General features: G+C 47.4%; 1 protein-coding gene across 2 annotated transcripts in view; it reads right to left on the reverse strand.

The window, feature by feature from the left end:
* Positions 1 to 662: 662 nt before the first annotated feature.
* Positions 663 to 20,670, reverse strand: part of PAFAH2 (platelet activating factor acetylhydrolase 2) — a 43,033-nt gene continuing 23,025 nt past the window's right edge. For both annotated transcript variants that reach the window (XM_055397205.2, XM_055397207.2), the window contains exons 9-11: positions 18,888 to 19,058; positions 16,498 to 16,652; positions 663 to 8,159 (exon numbers count right to left, since the gene is read on the reverse strand). In XM_055397205.2, the coding sequence (XP_055253180.1) occupies positions 8,065 to 8,159; positions 16,498 to 16,652; positions 18,888 to 19,058 (421 nt within the window). In that variant the 3' untranslated portion in view covers positions 663 to 8,064. The remainder of the gene's footprint in view (positions 8,160 to 16,497; positions 16,653 to 18,887; positions 19,059 to 20,670) is intronic.

The raw sequence follows: 20,670 nt of genomic DNA on the forward strand, positions 1-20,670 counted from the left end.
CTAATGAATTTGCTCCCTGAGCTGTCAACTTATTATGAGGTGGATGGATGGATGGATGGATACAGCCAGGCTACTGCTACTGCTAGGAAAGCAATTCAAGATGTGTTGTTAGGACTCAGCTAGGTCTTCAACAGAAATGACTCTTGGTGTGACCCAACTGCTTAAGACATATACTGGAGATCAAATTATTGGGTATTTTAGCTTCCACGGGGTAAAGAACTGCTTTCTTTTTGTTAGATAGGAATGAACAAATATTAAGAGCACGGACTTTGGAAACCAACGGTTTAGGTTCCTGGCTCTTGCACTTAACTTACAGGCTGGGTGACTGCGGCTGGGTTAGCAAATTTTTCTGAACTTCACTTTCCTGATCTGTTGTATGGGGTGACATGCACTTCATTATAGGAATGCTGCTGCTGCTGCTAAGTCGCTTCAGTCGTGTCCGACCCTGTGCGACCCCATACACAGCAGCCCACCAGGCTCCCCCGTCCCTGGGATTCTCCAGGCGAGAACACTGGAGTGGGTTGCCATTTCCTTCTCCAGTGTGTGCAAGTGAAAAGTGAAAGTGAAGTCGCTCAGTCTGTTAGGATTAAATGACACAATGTATGTAAAACACTTAGCACAATGTCCGGCACAAAACAAGCGCTCATTAAATAGTAGCACACTACGGCAAAACCAAAATATGGCCCTTTTATTATTAATGGCAACATATATTTGTCTAGTGCTTTATAAGTTACAAAGTGCTCTTACACCAAAACCCTCTCATCCCCCCAAATCCTGAGGCAAGGCAGACATTAGTGACCCCATTTTACAGAAAAAGAAAGGCTCTGAAGGGTTCCCTGGCTCTAGATCATATGGCAAAAAAACGTGTCAGTGTCTGAATTCAGACTTGGGTGTGATTCCATGAAAATGAATAATTATATATGCACACTTGGCAGGCTGAGCATCTAGGGACCATCTGGCTTAGCAGGCTGAGGAGGGCTGCATTTCTGAGCAGCTTCTTTTTTTAGATGAAAGCAAGATGGAAAAATAAGCTGTCAAACTACTTTCCCTCATTTTCCACATCGGTGAGATGTGTGCTCAGTTTTGCCCTCTTTTAACTCTAATACTACACGTCTGTGAATCTCAGTTCACTCCACCTGTCTTTCGCTACTTGGTCACTGACTCTGCCCTGGGCCCCACAGCTGGGATCTGGGAAACCCCTCTCCCCCTCAAAACAAGGAAGCAGGGGCAGCTGGACACATCTGAGGGTGGGCGCGCATCAGCTGTTCCCAAGTCTGGATGGGGAACAAGAAGCCTGCTGATGGGGGGATTCTGAGGGGGGACAGTGATCCTTGCTCCCCGTGTCAGTCAACAGGCAGATGCTTTTCCATCCAACAGATGGGTCCTGCTCCAGGAATAATGTAGCAAAGTGTAATACTAACTACCGCCCAGAATCTGGAGCAGGAGGCCAAGAGATCAGATGTTAACAGAATCTAATCAAGAAGGCTCTTGCAGGCAAAGTGGAACTCAAAATGAGCCTCAAGGAAGAGCGGGTGTTTGGATATACAGATGGGAGACTCGGAAGGCCCTGCAAGCAAGAAAACATTGTGAGAAAGGGCACACATGTTTGTTTGGGGGATGGGTAGGCATATTAAGGGAACGGAGGAAAAAGAAGGCACAGCAAAAAGCAGAGAACCCAAGAGGTGGGGCAGGAGTAGCGAGGGGAGGAGATGCAATTCTACAGAGAAAAAGGAGTCCCAAAGATTCTTGACAACCCAAGCGATGGAGACTCGACCACCAGCCCGTATTCCAACCGACAGGGAGACTGAAGTCATGAAAGGAAGGCACGCACACGGGTCACAGAGGGAGAGGGGGACAGGAACCTGGGGCTCTGGGCAGTCAGTTTGCCACCTCTCCGTTAGACCGCCCTCGCAGGCTGCTGTTGTGCTCAAGTGGTGTTTCAGGCAGATCTGGCAGCAGAATGCAAAGGAAGAGAGAGGTTTGAGTCCGGGAGACTGTAAAAATTGCTCCTGGGTGAGTTGATGGAGTGACGAGATCAAGTGAAGTGGGGAAGATGTGCTGGGTGCGAGGATCATGGCAGAGAGAAACAGGAGGACCTGGCAGGAATCAGACCTGGCTGTAAGGGTGAGAGCCGTGGACAGGTCATTTGTGGCAATCCTCAGGCCTGGGAGTTTCTCCTGAGGAGGTCACAGGACACTTTAACTCCCTGACCTCAGTCTCAAAGGCAGCAGACAGAAATTCACCAACTAGCCTCTACAACCAACTCCCTATCCCCAGATCCTTTTCCCTTTCCCACCCTTTACACAGACCTTCTTTCTGAGTCTTCCGCTCAAGATCTCCATACCTTCGGTTTACACCTGCTGCTTAGGTGTCTGTATTCGGATGACAAGGTGTGAAACTAAAACTCAAACCAGGACCTAAGAGTGCAGACTCTCCCTAGTGGTGAAGAAAACTGCAAAACTAGAACTGCGCTGTGAACTCTTGTTTTTGAGGTGAGGAGCAGGGAGATCAGAGCGGAGAGAATGCAAAAACTCTTCACCTAGCTCCACCCTCCCATGACAGTGGGGCAGTTAGCAGGGAGCTCACTGAAACTGGAGAAGCTGGAATGAGAATTAGACAAAGACCATCTTGGGCCACTCAGCACAAGGACAGATGATCCCTAAACTTACAGGGATGTAAGAAGGACCAAATAAAACAATAGTTATGACAGCTAACTTAAAAAAATTATTTATTTGGCTGTGCAGGGTCTTAGTTGTACCATGCACTCTTAGTTGCGGCGTATGCGATCTAGTTCCCTGACCAGGGATCAAACCTGGGACCTCTGCATTGGGAGTGTGGAGTCTTAGCCACTGGATCATCAGGCAAGTCCTCATGGCTGTTATTAAGCCCTTAATATAGACACTGTGCTAAGCACTTAACATACATTATTTCATTTCTCATTTAACTATTACAAGAACCCTAAGATGTAAATACTACTGGAATTTCCATTTTACAGATGAGGAAGTTGAAGCTTGTAAAAGTTAACAGATTAGCATAAAGTCACAGGACTAATGGAGAAGGCAATGGCACCCCACTCCAGTATTCTTGCCTGGAAAACCCCATGGACGGGCTGCAGTCCATGGGGTCACTAAGAGTCGGACATGACTGAGCAACTTCACTTTCATGCATTGGAGAAGGAAATGGCAACCCACTCCAGTGTTCTTGCCTGGAGAATCCCAGGGACGGGGGAGCCTGGTGGGCTGCCGTCTATTGGGTGGCACAGAGTTGGACACGACTGAAGCGACTTAGCAGCAGCACAGGGCTAATAGTGTTGGCGCTGTCTAATTTCAAATCATGTTCTTCGACCCTGAACTGCTTTCCTCATCTGTCAAATCAACAGAGCACCTGGCCCAAAGTTCTTGGCAAAGCTCATTTCTCCTCCAAACCTGCTTCTCAGGATGTCATTAAATCTCAATGCAAGTCATATAGAAATTGCTAGGGAGTTTAACCTTCTTGATTCAATCTCATTAAATTACATTCCTTATAACCTGAGCGTTTAAGGAGAAGTTGTGTGTGTGTGCTTAGTTACGTCTGACTCTATGCGACCCCATGGACAGTTGCTTGCCAAGCTCCTCTGTCCATGGAATTTTCCAGGCAAGAATATTGGAATAGATTGCCATTTCCTACTCCAGAGGATCTTTCCGACCCAGGGAATCAAACCTGTGTCTCCTGCATCTCCTGCATTGGCAGGCAGATTCTTTACCACTGCCCTGCTGGGAAGTCCTTTTAAAGAGAAGGGTTATCTATGAGGCAAAACCAAGGTTATCTATTAGGCCATGGGGTCTAGTGATTAAGAGTTTGGATTTTGATGCCTGAATTCCAGTTTTGTCAAATTCTTTCTGTGAAAGCTGGATCAAATAATTTCTCTACATCCTGTTTCCTCACACATAAAATGAGGCTAATACCATCTGACCTCATGGGCTTACTGTGAACAGCAAATGAGATGATGATGCCCGTAAAGCCCTGGTCACAGCCTGGGACACACAGTAAGGGCCCAGTAAGTGTTGGCTATTATGATGATGATCATCATCATCGGTGCCATCAGTTTCCACACAGCTATGGCCAGGGACACTGGGCTTTTGCATCCAGCTTTGATGGGACAGAAAGTGAGCTTCCTACTGAGGCTCGGTCTCAAGTACAGGGTGGGGCCTCTTCTGTCCCTCTGTCACTTTGCAGGCCTAGGTATAAGTGGTGACCCAGAAGGAAAAGGGGACAGACAAAGGTTCCTACAAGGCCAAGACACAGAGTTGGAGTCCATCAACTGACATTACAAGAGCCCAGTGGTCTTCCTGAAGAAGGGCAAGCAGGACACATACTGGAAAAGGGCTTGGGAACCATTGAGAGCATAACAAGAACCCAGTCAGTCTAAACTGACACGTCCAGGAATGGGGAGGGATGGGGAATCTCATTCCATCCCGTATTTACTTACTGTCCTTCCTGATGCACCACCCTGCACGCAGCAATGTTATAATATACCTTACCACTAGAATGCCTCCACAGGTACGGTCCAGCGATGGGATGGGGAACAAGAACATGCAAAAGAAACTCAGGACATCTTTGCTTTTGGAAAGGATTCACTAGAATGCAATTTAGGAGCACATACCAGTTACTGTGCAGGATTACTTTACTTATCTAAAAGGCCATTTAACTGGTGCCCTTCAATTTGCTGAAAGCTAACAAAACACTGGGACAAAAGACCAAAGACCTGTGGCACCCACTCCGAACAGTCAAAGGAAGGATTCCAAAGTCTAAGCACTAAAGGCTGTGCATTCCGGTTGCAGGAGTGTCCCTGAAGCCCTCTCTCAGTGACTACTCAGTTTTACTTTGTTGTTATTGCTGTCCAGTCGCTAAGTCATGTGCGACTCTTTGGGACCCCAGGGATGGTAGCACGCCAGGCTCCTCTGTCCTCCACTCTCTCAGGGAGTTTGCGCAAACTCATGTCCATTGAATCAGTGATGCCACCCAACCACCTCATCCTCTGTCAACCCCTTCTCCTCCTGCCCTCAATCTTTCCCAGCATCAGGGTCTTTTCCAATGAGTCGGCTCTTCACATCAGGTGGCCAAAGGATTGGAGCTTCAGCAACAGTCGTTCTAATGAATAGTCAGGGTGGATTTCCTTGGACTGACTGGTTTGATCTTCCTGCAGTCCAAGGGACTCTCAAGTCTTCCCCACCACCACAGTTCAAAAGCATCAATTCTCCAGCACTCAGCCTTCTTTATGCACCAATTCTCACATTTACTTTAGATGGTTGAAAAGCAATGAAAAGAATTAAGAGGCTAGCAGCTGGGAGCCTGTAGCAAAGATGCAAACAGCTCTCCACATCTTCACAGACCAGAGGGCGCCATTGAGCCGATAACAGATCTGGACACAGGTTGTTTTGTTCTCTGGGGACTGAATGGAATGTTAGCTACAGTCAGATGACTAGCTTTGACCAATGAACTGTGAATGGAAATGATGATGGTCACTTCAGCGCAGGAGCTTTAAGGAATTAGTGGGTGCTTCTCCACTCTCTTCCTGCTCCACCACAGCCAATGGGAATACCTCCAGAGAGTGGCAGCTCGGCCCGCCTGGGTCCCCAGGTGAAGATAAAAATGACACCAAGGAGAGCCTGAGCCATCACACAGAGGACAAGTGGCGTGGGCAAGAAGTGAACTTTTATCCCTCTGGGGTCTGTTTGTTCCTACCATACCATCTAGTCTATCCTGATGGACACGTCCGAAGAAGAGGTCAGATCACAGTTAGAAGTATGACCGTTATCTTTCTGGCAAATGACTGTTCAAAATAGTCAATACGGCATTTTGTGACTTAAAGGATCATTTTCAGTGGGGAAGACTCCTCTACTCCAGTGACACCGGATCAATGAGTCATTGCCAGAACACGAAATGAATGGAGGAGATGGGTCCAGTTTCTAAACAACTTCCTTTAGGAAGTTTCAGGTCTTCACAAGATATACCCATTATCATGATGGGTCTAAGGGAGACGCTGGGTCTCAGGTGCTCATGCTGTTAGCACTGACTTCTCAGCATCTGCACAACCATCCCCAGGCTCAAGGGAAGGCTTCTGCTGGTTCTGTGAGTGCTGATGGGCTCTGGTCCCTGTTTAGGGTTTGGAAGGCACTTGTATGCGATCTCACAGAAGGAAATCCATAATGTATGCTTGAGTAAAACAGCAAGCCAAAAAAAACCTCAGAATGTACAGTGTTACTAAGCAGCCATGGAGCATTTACAAAATTGACCTCACACTGGGTCAACAAGCAAGTCTCAGGATAAAAAAACCATGTGGGTCATTTTCTCTGACCAAAAGCAGTTAAGGTAGAAAACAGCTATAGGGTAACAACAAAAATCTCCCAAGTTTGGAAAGTAGGAAACATACTTTAAATAACACATGGGTTATACATCCTTTCACTTGATTCTAAGTATGCAAAATGCAGATCCTCATTTTAGAAACGCAGGAACTGAGACTGAAAAGACACTGTGGTTTGCTCCAATGTACGCAGTGAGCAGCGGCAGAGCCTGGCTACAGGAAACCAGGTTATAGACCTCTGCAGACTGGGGCTTTCATGACATCCTCCTCACGCCATGTCTCACTGGAATCCACAGATGCTTCCCAGGTAGGTCCGCAGCCTCACTGGATGTGGCGCTTCACCTCTGAGAAAGAACAGCTGTCGACAGACGGGAGACACAGTCCCAGCTTGCTCTGGTGACACGGACCTTGGACCTGTTGTATAGAGTTGCATTTCCCTCTTTCTCTTGCCTCCTCTGGGGTCTCCCACTTGGACTGAAGTGAGAGGTCTAGAGTAGTGGAGAGGGGTGTCTGAGGTTGATGTTCCCAGACAGTTTTGAACTAAATCCCTAGGAAGACTTCCTTTCCTTTTAAAGATAGTTTTCCACACTGGCATACGCGGTAAGCAATCAAAGAAAGACAGAAGGAAAAGTGACTTCCAGATGGCTTCCCATCTTGCTGTAATGAAGATTAAATATAGAAAATACTCCAACATATCATTAGGCAAACATGAGTATTAATATCATTCACATTACAAATGGGACAAAACGGAAATGCAGTCTACAGCTTGACTTAACTCTGAGGCTAGGACCTCAGAGCCAGAAGACAGACCACCAGAGCACCCTGATTCTGAGCAAGCTGGGGGCTCACCATACCTGAGGTAAGAGGCGAAACCAGTGTTTCTAGAGATGGCTTCCTGCATTCGAACTGACCAAACTCTCTCCCTTTTGCAGGGAGGGCCTGTTCAAATGGCTACTTACCACTGTTATTCTACTTTCTCCATCAACCTACTTGTGCTGTTTCCTGTCAAGCGAGATTTTCAGCAAAACTCTGACATCCAGAGCTTATGGGGTACCCCTTGTCCCTCAGCCTCTCTCCCTGTGCTATCATGACAAGGCTATCTGCCCCTTCTACAGGCTAACAAGTATACCTTCTGACTAAATGCCCAGGGCTATGCTTCATGCGATGAGAAGGCTTGAAAAGAAACAGAAAAATCTGATGGTGGTCCAGATCCTAGAAAGCCACCTAAAGTGCTAAGAACTCACCAAGCAGCCCTGGGGAGGAGGGAATGGCAGAGAAGGAGGAAGAGACAGTGCCAAGCTGGCTAGAGGTCTGGATGGTGGGAATCTTCCCTCCGTCCTTTGGCTTCATTTCTTCCACTGCAGAAGCCACACCGGCCCAAGGTGAGGGTGTTTGCTGGCTGGGTTAATAGGGCTCATAGTGTTCAGCTTAGGGCTTAGGTCTTCCCCAGCCCCACAGCACTGCTTGTTCCCCACACCATCCAGGCTCAGTCCTCAGAATGTCCGTTTGCCCATCAGTAAGTGACCCAAGTCCCAACAGGAGTTTAAGATCGACAAGTCTGAGATTCAAGTACCCCGTTACCAATCAGCAGTGTGATTATATCCTCTCAATCAACGCAGAAGGGTCATGGCAATCACTTCTCGATAGGAGGCCAAGGGTATCCCTGGGCAGGCCCCAGGTGGGAACTCAGCTCAGTGACCTTCCACCATGACCAGCTGTGCCTACAGGCTGGACAAATGGTGTGGGGCCCCTGGGGTTAGTGATGGTCCAATGCCTTCAATGAAGTCGTTCCACTGCTCATAGTCCTCTTTCAGGTCTGAATGGGGGAAAAAATAAAACGCAGAAAGGTTAGGTAAACTTGTAAAGCTAGACCAAAGAGTGGCCACCATGGATTTGGCGGGTCATCCTAGAGACAGGAGCGCCTGGGGCACGGCAAGGACTGGCTATGGTGGCCGCGGCAGTAGGAGCAGTGATGATAACTACTGTTCTTTCAGTGCTTTTATGCATGTGCTTCTTATACAACTTGCTTAACCCATAACGACTCAGTAATGACAATAATAACAGAAGGGAGCACTGGCTCAAGGGCCGTTCATTCCAGAAACTTTGCTAAACATGCACTGTTTCATTTAATTTTCATAATATTGCTATATGTCAAGTACTGTGTGCATGCTAAGTTGCTTCAGTTGTGTCCAACTCTTTGCGACCCCATGGACTGTAGCCTACCAGGCTCCTCTGTCCATGGGATTCTCCAGGCAAGAATAATGGAATGGGTTGCCATGTCCTTTTCCAGGGGATCTTCCTAACCCAGGGATGGAACTTGCGTCTCTTAAGTCTCCTGCATTGTAGGCAGGTCCTTTACCACCAGCACCACCTGGGGAGCCCTGTGTCTTGGCCCAATTTTACAGCTGAGGAAACAGGCTCAGTGAAGCTACCAGATTCATCCTATGTCAATACAACTGGTTAAGTGGCAGAGACAGAGACAAAACTCAAACCCCAGCGAGAAAGGGTGAGAAAGTGGAAAACCCACTTCCAGGCTCATGGATGTTGCTGAGCAAGAAGAGATCCTCCACAAGCCAGCCAGTGAATATGAATGCATGGCCACCTCAGTGAAGGGCAGAAAGAACAGGACAGTAACATCATGAAGCAGCATAAAGTAGGTATGATTCCAGAGAGGGCCCTGGGACCACAGGCAGATGGAGCTAACGACACGGTGAGAACAGTCAGGAAGGGCCCAAGGCCCAGGCTTAGGGAGCAGGACACAGCTGAGCAGGCAAATGGTATTTCTGTTCAAAACAAACAAAAACCTGGGACATAGGCAGCAACCACTCTCCTTCATCTTCAGATCCCCAAGGCCCTGCCAAGGACCTGGCGGGGAATACGTCCTTGACTAACAGTGTGCCATATTCATCACTTAAAAAATGAAGAGCACACTGCTGTGTGCCACAGTTTGTTCCTGATGCCTGAAACAGAGCCACAGACAAATAGAAACCCTCATCCTCATAGAGTTCACAATCGAGGAAGTAGAGATAACAATAAACAAAACAATCTACACAGGATATGAAAAGGTGAGCAGCGCTGTGGCAAAAAAGCGAGCCAGACAGAGGCAGTGCTGGTGGCCGGGGACCAGGGGTGAGGGGAGGAAGGGATGGTACAGTATTTTTTAAAGAGGGTTGTCAATGTAAGCCTCCCTGGGAAGGTGAGATGTGAGCGAAAAAGTGAAGGAGGTGACAGTGAGTCACGAGATTACACAGGAAGATCGTTCGAGGCAGCAGGAACAGCAAGGCAAAGGCCTGAAGCAGGACTGTGCCTGGGACGTGGAGGCTGGTGGAGCGAGAGGGAAGCGGGCCTGGGGAAGAGCCACAGGAGGGATGCTGGGCGTTGACTTTGCCTCTCAGAGAAATAGGAGCCACTGTAGGATCCTGAGCAGTGGAGTGACAAGATATGGCTTCTTTTCTAAAAAGGGGCTTCCCTGGTGGCTCAGCTGGTAGAGAATCCGCCTGCAACGCGGGAGACCTGGGTTTGATCCCTGGGTGGGGAAGATCCCCTGGAGAAGGAAACAGCTACCCATTCCAGTTCTGGCCTGGAGAATTCCATGGTCTGTATAGTCCAGGGATTACAAAGTGTCGGACTCTACCGAGTGACTCACTTTCTTTCTAAAAGGATCACTCTGAAGGCTCGATAAAGAAAGGAGTGTGGGGACTTCCCTGGTGGTCTAGTGGTTAAGAATCTCCCTTCCGGGCTTCCTTGGTGGCTCAGTGGTAAAGAATCCGCCTGCCAAGGTAGGAGGCATGGGTTTGACCCCTGATCTAGGAAAACCCCACATGCCATGGAGCACCTAGGCCTGTGCACCCCAACTACTGAGCCTGTGCTCTGAGAGCCCACCAACCACAACTGCTGAAGCCTGAGAGCCCTAGAGTCTGGGTTCTGCAACAAGAGAAGCCACCGCGATGAGAAGCCCACACACTGCAACTAGAGAGTAGCCTGCATAGCAAAGAAGACCTAGCATGGTCAAAAATAAATTCTAAACATTTTTTTTTTTAATATGCAGGACTTCCCTGGTGGTACAGTGAACAAGAAGCCACCTGGCAAGGCAGGGGCATGGGTTCGATCCCTGGTCCAGGAAGATTCTACATGCCTCAGAACCACTAAGCCCGTGCACCAGAGCTACCAAGTCCGTGCTCTAGAGCCTGCAACTACTGAGCTTGCAGGCCACAACTCCCGAAGCCCATGCACCTAGAGCCCGTGCTCTGCAACAAGAGAAGCCACCACCATGAGAAGCCCGAGGACTGCAACCAGAGGAGCCCCTGCTCACTGACACTAGAGAAAGCCTGCACACAGCAATGAAGACCAAGGGCAGCCCAGAATAAAATAAATGCTTTTTTTAAGGTGCAAAATCTCAAGGCACAAAATACAAAATATTATTAGAGAAAAAAAAGAAAGAACCCACATTCCAATGCAGAGGACATGGCTTCGATTCCTGGTTAGGAACTAGGATCCCACATACCATGGGGCAACTAAGCCAGAGCACCACAGCTAGGAAGCCCATGCACTGCAGTGAAGACCCCACATACCACAACTAAGACCCGACACAGCCAAATAAATAAATAAAATAGTTTAAAAAAGAAAGGATGGACTGTGTGGGGACGCAGGGGTGGCAATAGGGACTGGGTAGCCCATCCCTTCTCCAGCAGACCTTCCCAACCCAGGAATCAAACTGGGGTCTCCTGCATTGCAGACGGATTCTTTACCAGCTTAGCTAACAGGGAAGCCCTTAAAAAAGAAAGGACTATGTGGGGAGGCAGGGGTGGCAATAGGGAGACCAGTTAGAAAGCTCTTAAGTGAGAGACGAGTTGGACAGGATGGTAGCTGTGGGGGTGGTGACAGATGATGACTTTCTATTTGTATTCTGAAGGTAGGGCCAATAGGATTTTCTGAGGGACTAGATGGGAGGTGTAAGAGATGAGACAAGAATGGGACTTTGGCTTGAGTAACTCGAAGGATGGAGTTACTATTAACTGAGAAAGGGAGGACTGCAGTTGAAAGCTGTTATTATGTGTGATTCCCCTTAGAAGGCCAAGTAGAGATGTTGAGTTAATAAATCTGATGCTCATGGGCAAGATTGAACTGGAGACGAACTGGAGACAAACTGGAGCGTTTTCAGCATGGAGATAGCATTCAAAGCCAGAAGACCAAATGGCATCAGGGGATACAGGTAGAAAAGAGGTCCCTGGAGGCAGCAAGGCAGACAGAGGAGGGGCAGACTCTGAGACGGCAGAAAATCTGCAGTGAGGCGTCCTGGAAGTAAAGACAGGGCTTCACAGAGAACGGCCTCACCAACTCTCCCAGAAGCTGCTGAGAGTTCCAGTAACATGAGGCATGAGCGGTGACCACTGGATTTAGTACTGTGAAGGTTTCACGGAGGAGTGGGATGCAAAAGGCTGACAGGCATAGGTTCAAGAGAGAAAGGGAAGAGAAGGAACAGAGAAAGTGAAGACACTCGTGTGAGGAGTTCTGCTATCATGAGGGACAGGGAAACAAGATGGTAACTGGGGGCCAAAGTGTAGGGTCAAGACAGATTTTTTAAAAGAGAAATTTCAACATGAAATGAGCCCACAGAGAGGGAAAAATTGATCTAATGTAAAGAGAAAGAAAATTGTTGACACAGTCCTCTTGAGCAGACCAGAGGGTGAAATCCAGTGTGCAAGTGGAGGGGTTGGCCTAGTAAGATGACTGAGTAGGAACCTCTAGGAACCTACTATGGAAGGCTGAGTCTCTGCAAGAAGGTAGGGAGATGTGGTGTTGGGGTTGGAAGACGTACTGATGGCTTCCATTTTCTGAGTGAAGTGGAAGACAGAGTGAATCAGCTGAGAGACCAGATAGGGGAGGAAGGTAACAGAGGTTTCAAGAGAAAGAAGAAGGTGTGAAATTGTCTTCCAGGAGCGAAGGAGGGAAGATAAGCAGGTGGGAACAGGAGCTGCATGTAGTTAATATGTAAGATGCACCAAATCTTCTTAACAGAAGGTAACACAACCCCTGTGCCAGCAGAAAGCTGCTCTCAGAGGCAATTTTTAGGATCAAAGGTAATTTTTTTTTTAAGTTTTCTATTTTATTTTTTTAATTTAAGCATAATTGCTTCACAATTTTGTGTTGGTTTCTGCTGTACAACAATGTGAATCGGCTATAAGTATACATATATTCCCTCCCTCTTGAGACTCCCTCCCACCCACACCCCTCTGGTTTATCACAGAGTACTGAGCTGAGCTCCCATGATAAGAGAGATTTTTTAGGAATGGTGAGAGGTTCAGCTGAGCCACTTACAACCTATTTTAGTTTCCCACATGACCCGTACTGTATTGCCACCATACAGTGGTGGCCTTTCAGAGAAAGGCTTTTCTCTCTTTGCAAAACTAATTCCCCCAAGCTGAGAGTCTTTGCCTTTTTTCACCGTCTTATCTCTTACCAAGTGGATACTGCAAGAGCTCCTACCTGGGCTCTTTCCCTCTCAACCCATCCCATCTCGCCCATCCTCCACGATGCAGTCAGCCTACAAGCACAAGTCTAATGATGACAGTCCCCTGCTTATCCACGAAGGGCACTCACAGCCCATGGAATAAAATCCAGACTTATTTCAGGCAAACATGGGCTTCCAGATCTGGCTTCTGCCCACTTCTCTACCTTTATTTTCCAACCATTCCACTATCCTGAATGCCAAATACACTAAACACAGCTTCGCAAAACTGCCCAGGCCCACACCAGCCTTTGTGCCTTCTCTAGAAGACTCTTGCCTGCTGAGCCTTACTCATCTCTGACATTAAAGACAAGTATCATTTTGTCTAGAGAGGCTCCTCTTCTGGTTGTCCTTTCCCTCCCGTCAGGGTTAGGATCTATCTTCTGGGTCTCCTGAAGACTGAGAGTATCCCTGGGAGCCACTGGCAAAACAGTGCAGCCATGAAGCACCGGGGCTTTCCAATCAGACAGCCTAGCGGGCATTCTGGCTTTGTTTAGTCGCTAAGTTGTGTCCGACTCTTTTGTGACCCCATGGCCAAGCTCCTCTGTCCATGGGATTTTCCAGGCAATAATCCTGAAGTGGGTTGCCATTTCTTTCTTCAGGGGAATCTTCCTGTCCCAGGGATGAAACCCACACCCCCTGAATTGGCAAGCAGATTCTTTACCACTGAGCCACCTGGAAAGTCCCAATTCTTGCTTTGCCACTTACTAACCAGATAACCTTGACAAATTACTTAAATTCTCTAAGCTTTAGTATCCTCATCTGTAAAATGGAGTTAATAATATAAGTACTCATTGGAAAGGGCCACCTTCAGGATTATACATGCTGAAGTAACTAAAGTAGTTTAGCGAAGGACTGGTATCAAGCCTGTCCTCAACAATCTTCTTCAGTCTAAGACTCTCCTAATCATCTGCTGGTCTCCAATAATGAGTATCTTGGTTCAGAGGACATGGCTACTCAACAGAATCCAATCATGCCATGGAGAGGGCCCCTGTCAGCTTTAATTTTTTTTTTTAATTTTTATTGGTCTCATCATGAGTCATGTGGGATCTTAGTTTCCAGACCAGAGATTGAAACCATGCCCCCTGCACTGGAAGCACAGCGTCTTAAGCTCTGGACCACTAAGGAAATCCCTCTCCTGTCACCTTTAGTTCTTCCCTAATGATACGGTTTTCAGTCTGTCTGCCCTCTGATGGAGAAGGATCGTTTCCCGTGGTCGTGTGTGGATGCGAGAGCTGGACCATAAAGGAAGCTGAGCTCAGAAGAACTGATGCTTTCGAACTGTGGTGCTGGAGAAGACTCTGAGAGTCCCTTGGACTGCAAGGAGATCCAACCAGTCCATCCTAAAGGAAATCAGTCCTGGGTGTTCATTGGAAGGACTGATGCTGATGCTGAAACTCTAATCCTTTGGCCACCTGATGCGAAGAGCTGACTTGTTTGAAAAGACCCTGAAGCTGGCAAAAATTGAAGGCGGGAGGAGAAGGGGGCGACAGAGGATGAGATGGATGGATGGCATCACTGACTTAGTGGACATGAGTTTGGGTAAACTCCGGGAGTTGGTGATGAACAGGGAGGCCTAGCGTGCTGTAGTCCATGGAGTCGCAAACAGTCAGACATGACTGAGCGACTGAACTGAACTGATCTGAATGATATGGTGCCTAAGAGGAAACAGGGAAAGTGAGTAGCAGACCATGTAGTCAGGGCCCATTAAAGTCTTGAGACAGATCCATTCTTCTCTTACCAAGTGATAAGAATGATGCTCTAAGGTCTCTACTAACCCTAAAGGCTTCTAAACTCATGCTAGTATAATGGTTCATGATGAGCAAGATGAAACAAACAGGCATAAACACTGAAACACAAATTTAAACAGTCAATACATTCAAAACAGGACAGATTCAGAGACTTCCCTGGTGGTCCAGTGGCTCAGACTCCACACTCCCAATGCAGGGGGCCTGGGTTCAATCCTTGGTCAGGGAACTAGATACCACATGCTGCAACTAAGAGTTCACATGCTGCAACTAAGGTTCAGCACAGCCAAATAAAGAAAGAACAGAATAAGATAGATGCATTTTTAAAGGAAACTCAATCCAAATCAATTTTTTTCAGCATTTGGTGGAACGGTTAATACACTCAGGCCATCCAGCTGGAAGTCTAGTGTCCAGAACACAGAGGCAACAGTCCCACAGTACCAGGCACTGGCCAGACCATATCTGGCATGATGTATTCAAGTCAGGGCAGCACATATTCAAAGGCACACCAACGAACAGCCCACTCAAAGGGGGAAATTTCACAGGGAACTGGTGGAGGTACCAGGAACATTTAGCTTAATGAACAGAAAACTCAAGAGAGGACACCAGAGGTGACTTCAAATATCTAAAGAGCTGTCATGTGCAAGGCGTCTGAGGCTTCTCAGGGTGGTTCTTGAGGGGATACGAGGGCAAGTGGGGCAGATTTACAAAGACTCAGGTCTTGGGCTTAGGTTAGAGTTAGGTCAAGCCTTAGAATCCCAGGCCGGCATGGCTCCCTTCTGAAGGACGCTGCCTTCTGCACAGCACCTGCTGAGGGGTCAGCCTGGCATAGCAGGGTAGCCTCCTCCATTCTGACTGGATCAAAAAGAGACATTTGATCAAGAGAGCTCCGGGCCCAGGCTGGGCAGGGGCCTACAATATGTTTTGGCAGGTAAAGATGGGCTGGTACCACCAAGCTGTCCCTCTTGGGAATCTGGTCTAAGAAATTCCCGAAAATGTGGCGGTGACCAGTAGGAGCTGAAGATGAAAGGGATGCCATGAGGGAGAGGACAAGATGCAAGTGGTTCAAGCCGACCAAAGTGATGAGGAAGTAGAAACTACGAATAAGCAGATGTTCTCAGCAAGAGTGAAAGCACAGCGGAGAAAGTACAGAGGAAACTGGAGTAAAGAGGAACAGAAATATCACGGGAGGAAGAGACAGAGAGGCTGAGCCCAAGAGAGAGAAGTCAGTCCTGCAAGCTACCTCCGTTCCTGTACATTTTCCCTTCCACCTGGCCAGGGGCACTCTCGTAAACAAACTCTTCTTTTTCCTCGAGGTAAATTAGTGACTCTCTAGTCCTTGTAACCAAAAAGCACCTAACTAGAATATCAGGTCTTCAAAGTATTAAAAGTCTCTAGGGACGGAGCGGGCTGACCCTTGAAGCAGTGTATTCCCCATGCTGCATGACCACATGGCAGAGAAGATACGAGAGGATGTCTCCCTTGGGTGGGAGGCTGGACCAAAGACTCCGACAGGCCTGGCCATTCGCTGGCCAATGATTTATGACATTAGTCATCACCCTAACCCACAAATGTAGCCCATCTATCATCATAACCTCCTCCACAACACAGATAAGGTGAGTGATAATGAGTTAGAACAGAGGGGGTAGAGTACAGCGGGGTGAATGATTCATCGACAATGAGGAAACAGAGGCTCAGAGAAGTTAAATGACTAGGCTAAGGTTACTCAGGTCCAAAATTTCAGCTAAGTGTTCTTTCTAGAATCCTATGCCATTCTGTCACTCAGGTTTTGCCATAAATCTCCCTGATCCAAGACATGTCAGAATAGACCACTGTGCAAGGATATCTAAGAGACCCCTCCCCGCCAGCTGCCCCATAAGCTCCAGTTCTCTCCTTACCAAGATGCTTCTGCAGGAAGGCCAACATGGCCCGCACCACGGTCTCCTGACCTTCATAGGGGTCCAAGCTTCCACGGGTGTGACTGGAGAAGAATTTACTAATCCAGTTACCAGCCACAAAAACAAAGTCAGTTAGACTCCGATGAACAGAACCACTAGAAGAAGAAAAAAACAAGTATCTGGAAGGGGTCTAGAAGCGAAGGCACACAAATATTTAAGCACCTGCAATGTGCTTTACATGCATTATCTCACTTAATTTTCACAACAATCTAGTAAGGGAAGTATTTTCCCTTTGAAAGAACCAAAGGAGAGAAATGATCTATCCAAGTTCACACAGTTAGTAAGAGACAGAGCTAAAGTTTGAAAGCAGGTGAGCCTGGCTTCAAAGCTGCCTCAGCTCTGAGACCACAAGGCCTGACCGTGCAGGGAAAAGGCAGAGTCAGCTGGAGAGGGGTCAGGGCAAGGAGGTAAGGTCTGGAGCCCCTGCCACTCCCATGTTATTATGAACTATCACCCCATGGCCTTGACCCCATGACTTTTGAACATTCACAGAACATATCAGCTCTTTCTTTAGCTCAGAACTGCACCACAAAGTAAACCAGAAAAAAAATAACTTGCTTTTAAATAATCAGGAAAGTTAGGGCAAGTGCTTATAAAAGAGGGCTTCTGGATTACAATTTGTCATTTGATATCAAATGCATTTAATTTGTGCCTAGAAAATCCCATGGATGGAGGAGCCTGGTAGGCTGCAGTCCATGGGATCACTCAGTCGGACATGACTGAGCGACCTCACTTTTACTTTTCACTTTCACGCATTGGAGAAGGAACTGGAAACCCACTCCAGTGTTCTTGCCTGGAGAATCCCAGGGACGGGGGAGCCTGGTGGGCTGCCGTCTATGGGGTCGCACAGAGTTGGACACGACTGAAGTGACTTAGCAACAGCAGCAGCACTTAATTTGAAAGTGAAATTCTCACTAGGTTCATTTCAAGCTAAATTACTCAGAACTAATTTACTAGTCAATTCAATGAGGGAAGGAAGATCTAAATGCCAAACTCTGTTTGATATGGTGAAGAAAAGCTGACTTTAAAATGTATTATTTAAGGCACATGGGAAAGTATAAAGAAAAATATAATGGATACTTTGGGTATCCAGCACTCAGTTTAAGAAATAATACTTTGTCAAGAGTTAAATCCATAGTCCCTGCATACCTTTTTCCAACTGTTCTCAACCCCACTTCCCTCTAGAGGTCACAATTATCCTGAATCTCAATGACTTGGGGAAACTCTCCAGCAGTTCTCTGTTGCCATGAAATCAAAATGAAAGGGGAGAGGCTGGCCCCAGGGAAGACAGCATGGACCAACGTGGGCAAGGGAAGAAGCCGTGGCCTACTGAGCAGACCCCTAGCGGTCCAGCCCTCGGATCTGGTATTTCAACCACCTGAATGAGTACAGAGGTCCATGACACGTAGTTACTTGTTTTGCTGATTTGGGCATGTGTTATTTGGCTCAAGTACAGGGCAGGATCGAGTCGGAGACTTATCAGTGAGACTTTAGCCCTTCTGCTGCTGCTGCTGCTAAGTCACTTCAGTCGTGTCCGACTCTGTGTGACCCCATAGACGGAAGCCCAGCAGGCTCCCACCTCCCTAGGATTCTCCAGGCAAGAACACTGGAGTGGGTTGCCATTTCCTTCTCCAATGTGTGAAGGTGAAAAGTGAAAGTGAAGTCGCTCAGTCGTGTCCGACCCTTAGCGACCCCACGGACTGCAGCCTACCAGGCTCCTCCATCCATGGGATTTTCTAGGCAACTGTAGCTATAAGCCACTTCCTAGGTAAAGTTCATTTCTTAAAGTCACTCAAAATCTTCTGTCTGTGAAAAATGGCTCCTAAATCAAACCATCTGATGGTGCTAATGATGGACGTGAAAAGAATGTGGTTTTTCTAAGGCAGAAAATAGATGGTTTATGGAAGATACCTGACTTTAGGTATTCATGAAGGTCTCTAAAAATCTGTCTTGTGAATGTCATAGATCTGCTATCTCCACACTCTCCAAAAGACTCAATAAAATTCCCAAAGGAGATTAGAGATTCCTGGAGTCCACCCAGACCTACACCTCTTCCTCTGCAATGCATAATCCCACGATATCCTTTTCCAGAAAGCAAAAGGTAAATCCTGCCATAAAGTCATACCGACTAGTGAAGAAATCACTGCAGGTAGAGCTAAGTGGAGAAGGACAGATATGAAATTTGAAAGGCAATAAGATTTTGAGATACAGGAGGTATTTAGACATTCTGTCCATGGGTAGAACTTCCAGATTATTTAGAGGGAGCCACACAGCTGAGCAGAAAATGGAGCGGACCCTGGAGATTAGGCATGACCTTGGGGCTTACTCACAGGACAGTTATGATCCTGGATTGATCGTGCTGGTTACAAATCTTCTTCATCAAGTTGACAGTCTCCACTGTCTGGAACTTCTCAGCATTGATAAAGAAGATAGGGCCTCGGGCCATGGGGTAAAAGTCACGCTCCAGAGGAAACATCCAAGCATCCAAAGCCACAGCACACCTGGAACAAGACCAGACATGTGGGACTGCCATGGAGAAACCCAAGCAAGGACAGTTAGGGTAGTGAGGGGAGAGTGGAGTTCTCCCTTTAGTGAGGCAAAGGCTCAGAAGGCCAAGAAGGGGAACCAGGGCCCACATCCTTCGGTTAGGATCTTTTTTAGAGATCACTTTTCAGTTCAGTTCAGTTCAGTTGCTCAGTCGTGTCTGATTCTTTGCAACCCCATGGACTGCAGCACGCCAGGCCTCCCTGTCCATCACCAACTCCCAGAGCTTTCTCAAACTCACGTCCATTGAGTTGGCAATGCCATCCAACCATCTCATCCTCTGTCAGCCCCTTCTCCTCCCATCTTCAGTCTTTTCCAGCATCAGGGTCTTTTCAAATGAGTCAGTTCTTCGCATCAGGTGGTCAAAGTAATGGAGTCCTTCAGCATCAGTCCTTCCAGAGAATATTCAGGACTAATTTCCTTTAGGATGGACTGGTTGGATCTCCCTGCTGTCCAAGGGATTCTCAAGAGTCTTCTCCAACACCACAGTTCAAAAGCATCAATTCTTCTTCAGCGCTCAGCTTTCTTTATAGGCCACCAAAAAATCCTTCTAGATTTTTAAACTCTCTGAAAGCAAGGATCTGATCTCCTTCTTCTCTTGGCTCTACTTTCAGGCAGCAGACTTGCATCACACAGAATGACACGTCATTCATCACTCACTCTCATTCCACTCATCCAGTACCTACTCTGTGCTTAAGCCTTACGTTGTGGATCCAGAGATAAATGACAGTTCTGGGAGCTCCGGGAGCAGTGGAGACAGAACACACAAGGCAGCAAAATATAGCTTAGTGCCCTGATAATAGAAGCTGCTAAGTCAGCCCGGAGCATACATGGCAGGGTGGTCAGGGAAAGCCTCCCTGGGGCCACAACTCGAAGTCATGGCCAGTTTGTCAAGCAGTAATCTCTGTCACCAAGGGCAAAACTAAGGTCCTAAGATTAGCATCCTACCCCCCCACCCCCGATGCTCCCCCTTCTCTTCCATCTCAATAAAGGACGATCATCTTCCCTTCAAATGATGGGCGCACAAATGAAAAACCTTGATTCCTCTCTTTCCTTCTCTCATTCATCACTAAGTCTGGAAAATTCTAAAACCAATCCTGACTCCATCACTTCTCTCCAGCCCACCTCCTCCATCCTAATGCAAATCCCTCATCTCTCACCTTGACTCTGAAACCGCCTCCCTCTAACCAGACTCCTTGTTTCCAGTCTTGTCCTACAGCCGACTCTTCACATGTATACGTGTGTGCTAAGTTGATTCAGTTGTGTCAGACTCTTTGGGACCCCATGGACTGGAGCCTGCCAGGCTCCTCTGTCTACGATATTCTCTAGGCAAGAATACTGGAGTGGGTTGCCATGCCCTCCTCCATGGGATCTTCCCAACCCAGGAATTGAACCTGCATCTCCTGCATAACAGGCTCTTTCTTTACCGCTGAACCATTGGAGAAACCCCTACTCTTCACAGAGCAGTTTTTAAATGTAAATAAGATTTTTCTATACTTAAAATTTTTCAGTGGTTTCCCATCACACTTAGAATAAAATCTAACTTCCTTACTCTGGCCAAAAGGCCCT

The sequence above is a fragment of the Moschus berezovskii genome, chromosome 2 (assembly GCF_049115385.1).
Source record: "Moschus berezovskii isolate FMDL1 chromosome 2, NW_MosBer_1.0, whole genome shotgun sequence".
Classification (NCBI taxonomy): Eukaryota; Metazoa; Chordata; class Mammalia; order Artiodactyla; family Moschidae; genus Moschus; species Moschus berezovskii.